Source organism: Candoia aspera, chromosome 2, assembly GCF_035149785.1.
Source record: "Candoia aspera isolate rCanAsp1 chromosome 2, rCanAsp1.hap2, whole genome shotgun sequence".
Lineage (NCBI taxonomy): Eukaryota > Metazoa > Chordata > Lepidosauria > Squamata > Boidae > Candoia > Candoia aspera.
Window position 1 is genome coordinate 2,058,979 of NC_086154.1, and position 9,226 is coordinate 2,068,204.

Genomic DNA, 9,226 nt, shown 5'->3' on the forward strand with positions numbered 1-9,226 from the left:
CCGTTTCTCCATTGCAAACATGCTGTTTAGGGTTAACAGAAGACCTCTAGGATTTCTTCTCTGCAAGCGTGTGATTTTGGCAAGAGAAAAATGAATAGCAAATGGAGGTTAGTTTGGGTAGGAAGAAAAGGACGAATTTCAGAATGGATTTAGTTCTCACAGGGCTTTGGTGGAATTCCCCCCCTCCAATAAATGTTAGGTTTTCTCCTGATACCTCCTTGGATGTTTCCCCTGATTCTTCCTTAACTCAGAGCTGACTCTCCATGGGAATTGAGTATATTTGGATAATTATAAACAAAAAGGATGCTTTTGATGTTTTCTAAGAAAGTATCTTTTCTATACCATGCTACTGTAAGCATGCAAAATTGTAAGATATTGGAATTTGGCCAAATTTCAGAAGGAAATTCATATGACTTCCTGAAGTTTGATGATTTGCTGTAGTCTTGCTGTCATTTTCATTTCTCTTTTCCTTTGAAGGAAATAATGGGCAGGAGAATAAAGATTCCGGGGAACCATTCCAAATGTTCGGGCATGGAGACGGAACGGAGCAGCCTGCAATTCAAATGGAGCTAGAAAAGCATGAGAGAAACCAGTCAAAGAATTGGGATCAGGACAGCTCCTCTTCCATTGATTCTCAGATGCAAGACTTCCTTGCCCAACAAGGAAAAATTAAGAAAAAATATATTGGGAAAAGTGTAAGAGAATTCAAAGACAAATCAGATATAAATGAACACTATCCAACCCAAACCAAAGGTGATAATTATATATGCAGAGAGAATAGAAAAAAATCCAAGTGGACTTTCACTCTTTCTTGTGAAAAGTGGTCCCTTACATGCCATAAAAAGATCCACACAGGAGAGAAGCCATATAAATGTTTGGAATGTGGAAAGACCTTCAGACGAAGCAGTCAGGTTACTTCCCATATCTGGATCCACACAGGGGAGAAGCCATACAAATGCATGGAATGTGGAAATGGCTTCAGCCACCACAGTACTCTTACTTCCCATAAAAGGATCCACACAGGGGAGAAGCCATATAAATGCGTGGAGTGTGGAAAAACTTTCCGTGAGAGCCGTTGCCTTAAATCTCATAAAAGGATCCATACAGGAGAGAAGCCATATAAGTGCATGGAGTGTGGAAGGACCTTTACACATAACAGTCAGCTTATTCCCCATAAAAGGATCCACACGGGGGAAAAACCACATGAATGTAGAGAGTGTGGAAAGAGCTTCAGTCATGGAAATTCCCTTACCTATCATAAAAGGATCCACACAGGGGAGAAACCATATAAATGCATGGAGTGTGGAAAGGGCTTCTGTGACAATGCATCCCTTAGGAGACATAAAAGGATCCACACAGGGGAGAAGCCATATACATGCGTTGAGTGTGGAAAGAGCTTCAATCACAGTGGTTCCCTTACTTCCCATAAAAGGATCCACACAGGGGAGAAACCATATAAATGCTTGGAGTGTGGAAAGAGCTTCAGTCGATGTGGTTCCCTTACTTCCCATAAAAGGATGCACTCAGAGGAGAAACCTTTTAAATATTTGGAATGTGGAATGAACTTCAGGAGGAACAATGATCAAATGTTCCATAGATCAGTTTATTTGGGCGAGAATCCATGTAAATTCTAGGTTTAGTTGGTTAAATCTATGCATTTCCTATTTGCTTGTAGTGAACCAGGAAAGGACGGGTCTTTTTTGAGTCTGGCCCTCGCAATTGGCAGCCCCAGAGAGATTACCAATGAAAACAAAAACAACGGGCATATGCTCTTTTAATTATGAAGAGCGGATTTTTGAAGGTACTGTGATTTCAAGGTGGCTAGTGCTATTGCACATCTATAAGAGAGGAAAAAAAAATCTTAAGTTTACATTTATTCTGTTTTCCATTTGGGGATCAAACTCAAAGAAAATGGCCATATTTGGCATTTCAGATTCTGTGCTATGCAATTTTATGAAGGTGGTGTCTTTACTGTGTTTTTACAAGTGATCTGCCTGCTCCCCAATTGTTTGTTCTTCCCACTTGATCCTGTTTCTGGGAGGAATGCAAACAGACATTTAACAGGTGCTGCTTCCCCAGGCAGTAGAAGCAGCTGCGTCTCCCTGATGTATCTCTTCTTCCTTTTTTAAAAAAAACAACTTTTTAAATATTTTCTGAAGTTTACATTTATTCCAATTTCCAGTTAGGGATCAAAATCCAAGAAAATGGCTATTTTTGGCATCTCAGGTTCTGGGCTATGCAATTTTGTGAAATTTTTTTGAAGGTGGTGTCTTTACTGTGTTTTTACAAGTGATCTTCCTGCTCCCCAATTGTTTCTTCTTCCCACTTGATCATGGTTCTGGGGGGGATGTGAACAGGCAGACATTTAACAGGCGCTGCTTCCCCAGGCAGTAGAAGGAGCTGAATCTCCCTGCTGCATCTCTTCAAGGCAAAGCGTTGTTGGCGTTTCTTCCGCTATAGCAGACCTGCAGATAGAAATTCAGCTGATTCACAGTCCCTTCCCATAGTTTAAACTTTCCTTCTTTTGCCAAGTCCCCTTACTTTTTTCCTCTCCCTTTCTCATTCCTTAATACACTCACAGTTTCTCAGAGGACCCTACTCTTCTCTGTCCTCCCAAAAAGTTGGAAATGGTGCAGCAGAGAGGTTCTGGGGTCTGAAGCAGTATTGTGATCCAAAGGGAACTCAAGTTCCATCAAAGTATTCAGAGAGAGATGGAGTATGATAGTGAATTCTCCCATTGAATAACTGAAATTGAATTAAAAGTGACAACTAAGAGGATTTGTGCTTTGACTCCTTTCCTTCCTTCCTTCCTTCCTTCCTTCCTTCCTTCCTTCCTTCCTTCCTTCCTTCCTTCCTTCCTTCCTTCCTTCCTTCCTTCCTTCCTTCCTTCCTTCCTTCCTTCCTTCCTCTTGTTCTAAGAAAACAACTCCAGTATGCTGTCACTGCAAATGATCGAGCAAGAAGGGAAACCTTTGGAAATCAGTGGGGACCAAAATAAAATAATAAGAAATTAAGAAAAACTACTTCAGAAAACGACTTCAGTTCCTCCGGACCACACAGACAGAAATGAGAAGGGGAAGTGCCTCTGGGATGTGAAGATGCCAAAAAAAAAAAAAATCAGACTCGCATCCACAGGGTAGAACTGAGCCCTGAGTCGACCAGTCTGAATGCAGAAGAAGAGAACCTTCTTTTGGTCAAAGGCCCCTCCTGAGGTGAGAGAATCGTCACGCGCACGTCAATGTGGAGTGTGTGGAAAAAGCTTCAGGATGAAGAATTCCTCTCTCACCAGAGGAGCCAGGATGAGGAGAAGTCGCCGAAATGAGCATGCAAAAGACTTCCAAGCATTAGGGCTAAAAAAAAGTCTGGTTTAAATAAAATATAAATGGCATGATTACTTTCCAGGCATGTATGAAATTCTCTTTCTCTTTGGTTGCATTAAAAATTACTAACAGATGAAAAAATTAGAAGTATTTGGATGGGGGACATGTTTCAGGATTTCGGAGGCTCATGCTGGTTTGAAGCTGTTTATTGAAATATAGTTCATTGATGGTTCTGGGTGAAGTTGGAGAATAAAGAAATGGGCTGAAAAGAACAGATGTTAAATCCATTCTTTTAAAATTGCTTTTTAACCACCATTTTCCCTCCATTTAAATTTTTTTAAAAGTTTTGCTCACTGTAGCTAAATCTCCTTTTTTTCTTGGATTGTCATCACCAAATGCAGATGGATCTCTTCAAAACTGAAGAGTCTTCAGCTCTTTTGGCCAGGGCTGCAACTAGGGTCTGTGTCACCCGGGGCAAACACGGATTCCGCACCCATTTTGGCTCCTCCCCAGCGCTCATTTTGGCACACCCCCCAGTGCGGCACCCAGGGCACAGGCCCCACTTGCCTCCCCCCCCCAGTTGGGCCCCCACTTTGAAAATTTGTATTTTCTTCTTCTGTTTATTCATGATCTGAAGATATTCTGGTTGTCTTAAATTCTCCAAAGGTCTTAAGCTTCCAACTCATATTTCCTGAAGTGTATTTCTTACTCAACCCCTAAGTAAAACAGATTTTTTTCTTGTTTTTGTCTCATGGTATTTGAGCTTTATATTCACTTTTCACTATTTGCTTTCCTTCATTTTGTAATTCCACCTTTTCTCCAGTCACATATGAGACACCATTCTCCCACTCTTAATTTCTCTACCACGGCATCTTGTTTTGAGGTAAAATTTCTAGAATGTCCATGAGTTTGAGCTTTTTATTGGGACTTTCTTTTGATATTTCTTTTTCTTCAGGATCTTTTCTTGAGGATTATTCTTTGTTATGGGCTGCTACTTGGTGTTTCAAACGGTTATTAGCTGCCCAGAGTCGTGAATTCGAGAAGGGCAGCTGTATATATTGAACGAACTAAGTAAAAATCGTGGAGCCCTCGGTGCTCCCCGAGCCTTGCTGTTTCCTGGCAGACGTTTCATTGCCAGGCTAGGCAACATCTTCAGCGGGAAGAGGGAGGGGGCCTTGCTCTCAGTTGACATACCGTGGCTTGCCCTGCTTGTGTTGGTGGGGTGTTGCTCTCTCCTTGGGAGTTCCTTGATTGGGCTCTTGTTTGCTGCTGGGTTGATTGCCTGAGTTGATAGGTCCTCGATTAGGGCGTATTGTGCTGTTTGATGGTTCATCTGGTGTTCATCCTAGTGCTGATTTTTGCATATCTGGGTGCTGATTGCTGGCAAGGGAGTGTCCTGGTCTTCTGGCTTTTCTGTTGTCTCTTCTGAATGGTATGTAAATGTTGTTTACCTCTATGGGTCTGCTAATGGCTGCTTGGTCGGAGTGCCAGGCTTCCGGGAATTCTCTGGCGTTCTTGGATTTGGCTTGGTTCAGGATGCTCACCGTTTCCCAGCTGAAGCTGTGGTTGAGTCTGTCCACGTGCTGTGGGATTGAGGAGTGCTCATCCTGTCTTCCGACTGCCAGTTGGTGTCCGTGGATGCGCTCTGCTGGTCTCCTGCCTGTCTGTCCTACGTAGTGGCTGTTACAGGCTTTGCACTGTACGTTGTAGATAAGTCCTGTTTTTTCCTCTTGGGCTATTGGGTCTTTTGGGTTGCTTAATATGTTTTGAAGAGTTTTAGTTGGTTTATGTGCTATGGTTATGCCATGTGGGTGCAACAGTCTGTTGGTGGTTTCTGAGATGTTTCTGATGTATGGCCGTGTTATCCTTTTCATAGTTTCCATTGGTTGGGTTCTAGTGGGTTGGGTGGTGAGGCACTTTTTGGTAAAGTTGAGCGGGTATCCATTTTGTTGGAAGATGCTGTGCAGATGTTCTTTCCCTTTTTCTGGTGTTCTGGGTTGCTGCAGCGTGTAAGTGCTCGTCTGAATAATGTTCTTACACAGCTTCTCTTGTGGGAGGTTGGATTGTTACTTTGGTAGTGGAGCACTTGGCTGGTGTGGGTAGCTTTCCTGTAGACTTGTGCTTCTAACTTACCATCATGTCCTCTACTGATGAGGATGTTCAGGAATGGTAGTGAATTGTTTTCTTCCTCCCTTGTGAATTTTATTCCATTAAAGATGTTATGGATGGTTTTGTGGGTTTCTTCCAGTTGTTTCTTTTGTACTATGACAAAAGTGTCATCTACATACTGGATCCATACTTTGGGTCGTAAGTGTGGGAGTGCTGTCCTTTCCAGACGCTGCATTACGATCTCTGCTGTAAGTCCTGAAACTGGTGATCCCATGGATAATAAAATCATAATAAATCAAAATAATCATTAAAATCTTAATTTTCCTAACCCGTCTCTTCCCTCCTTGTGTCCATGCCAGCTCCCATCTTCCATCACTTCCATTTGCTAACAACCGCAAGACACACGCCGTGTTTCAAAGAGCGCCTCCTTGTTCTTGTTTTGTGACCGCCCTGCCATTTCTGACAGGATTTTGCTCAGTTTTGAGGCCTCCTCAGATCTCTGCGGATCCTTCAGAGCGACTGTTCTTGAGGAAAGTGAGTTTTGATTTTCTCCAGAGGTTTTCTCAAGGTCGCAGGCAGTCCCTAGACATTCATAAGAGGAAGATCGAGAAACTGCGATGTGCTGGAGAGACCCACACCTTTCACAGATTGGCAATCAAGTTAGAAGGGGCCTTTCCTTCTACTTTTATGCCCATTTCTCTGCCACCCCGAACATGCGCTTGTCTTCCCCACCCCTGCAGGGTCCCCTGGCATTGTGCATAGGATCCACTAAGGGGCTCCAGATTGCTACAAAGCTATATAGGACTGAAATTTCTACCACGATTAGTCCTCCTCAGGGTGTAAGTGATAAACTTCCTCTTCTTCTATGTAAGGTAATTTACAATCACTAATTTAAAAGCATACCTTACAAATCAAGAATTAAATTAACAAACACATAGTAGCATAGCTAGGTGCCTCCAGAAACTTGATTTTTCTGAAATTGCTACAGATGGAACTTTTTCGGAGGGCGTTCTTTGGGGCATATATATGATTCCATCCTTTTTTTCCCCCTGCAGAATCAGTGAAGTTCATAGATCTTGTCCCCAATGCTTAATCAGTCTTGCTTTTTTATTTTTTTATATATTTTATTTTATATATTTGAATAATGGACGCTGTGAGCTGTGAGCTTTGCATCTCATCTGATCTCCTCCCATCCCTTCATTCAACGAACCCCCAAAGCTCGGCTGCCATTGCTGACTTGATGCCCTTTTCCCCTCCCTGAAAAGAGCCTCTTCGGCCTTCATTTCCCTCCCTGTAACATTCCTGAGGTGAAACCTTTGGAGCTGCATTTCTTGGAGTCCTTTTCCCACTTCAGGGCACTTTTCTTGAACCATTTATTCTCTTTTGGGGGGATTTTAGCCTTCATAGGCTCTCAACATGTCGGCCGCCGTCTTTTCCCCACTCAGAGCAACGGCGGCTCCCCAATACAGCTGCCTTTTAATCTGGGTCCAGCCTTCTCTTTGAGAAGATCCACGAGGGCAAAAGCCTTCAGAGTGGGGTGGTTTGAACAAGAAGAACAGGAGTATTTGGGGGTTTAATATTTGCAAAGTTCCGGAATTGAGAGCTTGAAGCCGTCTCCCAGACAGGCTGTGAAATGTCTGAGGTAAAATCGACCTCAGAGTCGGTTTCTCTGAGCCGCAGGTTGCGTTTGCTCCTCGATTTTACTCTCTTCTCCTGGGATTTTAGCATTCGCGTGACTCCACCTGTCACGGCCACCATCTTTTCCCTCCTTGGAGGAATGCCTTCGTTGTTGCTCTCGCTCCCTGCTGACAGACACGGAGGGGTCGACAATCCACTTTTTAATTCTCTTTTATTTAAAAAAGACAATAAAAATATTAAATAATTCTTAGGTAGGGCTGGTGGACCTGGACTCCAACGATCCAGACAACCGCTAGACGACGGCAGAGTGTGCCTACTTATTTCTCTTTTATTTATTATGTGTAATATTATTTATCATTATTTATTTTTCCCTACTGGTGTCTCTTTATGTGTGGCTGCCTCTAGGCATGGAAAGTAAAAGCCCGAATGAAGACATCAGAAGTAAAAAAAAAATCAGCTGAAAACAATCCCAGGAAGAGAAGAACCAAATCCGACATTTTAAGGCGTTTTTTCCCACTCGGGGACAAGAACAGCTGGCTTCGTTTCTGTTTCTTGTTTGTTTTGGTCGCAATCACCTGAATCTTCTTCTTCCGCCCTTATTTCCATGCTCCTGTGAGAAAGTGAAAGTTCCCATTTGTTTCCCAAGCCGGGAAAAAATGGACGCCTCTTAACTGGCCGAGTCAGAACTCAGTTTATTATTGTTCACTAGTTCTAGCCTACTTGTCTGAAGCTAACCTTGAATGTATTACTTCAGCGGGACAGCACATTCCTGTTCTCAAACACTGATCTAGTCTCTAACGCGAAAGGCTTGCTCCGAAAAGCTTCTAATGCCCTGTTTCTCCCATCTATGGACCGCTGGGATTTTTATATTTTATTTTATATTAACTTATTTTCATGTTGTATTTTATGTCTACTCCTTCCTGACTTGGTAATGTGTTTTTATTGTAGTGTTCTCTGGCCTAAAGTCTGTAATATTTAATTTATTTTTCATTTTATTATTTTGCCTCCCCTCCCCCCCCCCGCCCGCACTCAGTGGTATTCCCACACTGCCATTGCCTAAAGAGCCCACCAGGGGGCGCGCTTTGCAACTGCAGCTGCGGAAGACAACGGAGCATGCTCGGGAGAGTTTTGCAGCCTTGGGACTTCCAAGGAAGCTATCATTGTTTGAGGAGGAAGTGGGGGTCCTTGCCCAGAGTTCTGCCTCTCTAGGAAGGTGCACTCTCTGCGTTTAACCCCTAAAGCGAGGCTGCAGAGAGAGGAAGGGTGTGAGCGCAGATCGCAAAATTACCCATTCACTCCTCTGAGTAATACTAATTACAACAGCCGCAACAGCACTTTGGAAAACGCTGCCCACCTGGAAAGGTTGCATCCTGATGGTATGGATGGAGGTCTGTCTATAGAGGAGGAGGATAGCATCCTATTCTCCCCTTTCAAGGAGAATCCCTTTTATTGGGGGGTGGAAGCTCCTGCCTGCAGTCACGGGGGTGGTGGGGGCTGCTCTGGGGAAGCCCTCCCCTTCTTTTGCTTGGGAGGTCTGCAGTCTCGGGTGGGGAGAAGGAGGCTGGAGCTGCAGAAGGGATGTTTCTGCCCTGAAATCTCTGCAGAAGAGCAAGGAAGCTTTAGAAAATCTATCTACGTGGTTTCTAGGAATCAGAAATGACTTGAGGGCACAGAATCAATCAATTGGGTGGGGGAGCTGAAAACTGCCTGCCAGCACCTCTCCCTGGGAAGATGGATCTGCCCCAGCTGGAGCTCCCATTGCCTGGAGGACCTCCCACTGGGACCCTCCATCCTGCCCATTTCAGAACAGCTGTCAAGGACGGAGGGGCAACCGGCAGACCCCAATGAAGCCTTTCTTTGGTGGGGAGGAAAGAGGGAGCTCATTCTTTACAGGGAACCCCAGTTCTTCCCACAGGTCTGGTTCTCTTGGCACCAGCAGCTTTGGAGAACCTGGAAGTCCCTTTGAAGTGTTGCAGGAAAGATGATGGAGGCAAAAGAGACACTTTGGGAAGGAATAGGGAAATATTTTTGTGATGCTCAGGCTAAGAGCCATGAGAAATGTAACCAATGGTCTGGGAAGAAGATCCTGGAAGAAAATACTCTCACTTGGGATGTCCAGCATCAGCTCTTAAGGGAATTCTGCTTCCAGGAGGCCAAGG

At 43.9% G+C, this 9,226-nt stretch overlaps 2 protein-coding genes across 4 annotated transcripts in view; one reads left to right on the forward strand and one right to left on the reverse strand.

The window, feature by feature from the left end:
• The window catches only part of LOC134492347 (zinc finger protein 91-like), a 54,198-nt gene extending 52,489 nt beyond the window's left edge, over positions 1-1,709 (forward strand). Inside the window, exon 14 of the mRNA XM_063296522.1 lies at positions 478-1,709. Within this exon, the coding sequence (XP_063152592.1) occupies positions 478-1,634 (1,157 nt within the window). The 3' untranslated portion in view covers positions 1,635-1,709. The remainder of the gene's footprint in view (positions 1-477) is intronic.
• LOC134491916 (zinc finger protein 91-like) overlaps positions 1-9,226 on the reverse strand; it is a 485,354-nt gene that overhangs the window by 418,530 nt on the left and 57,598 nt on the right. The gene's annotated exons all lie outside the window — the stretch shown is intronic.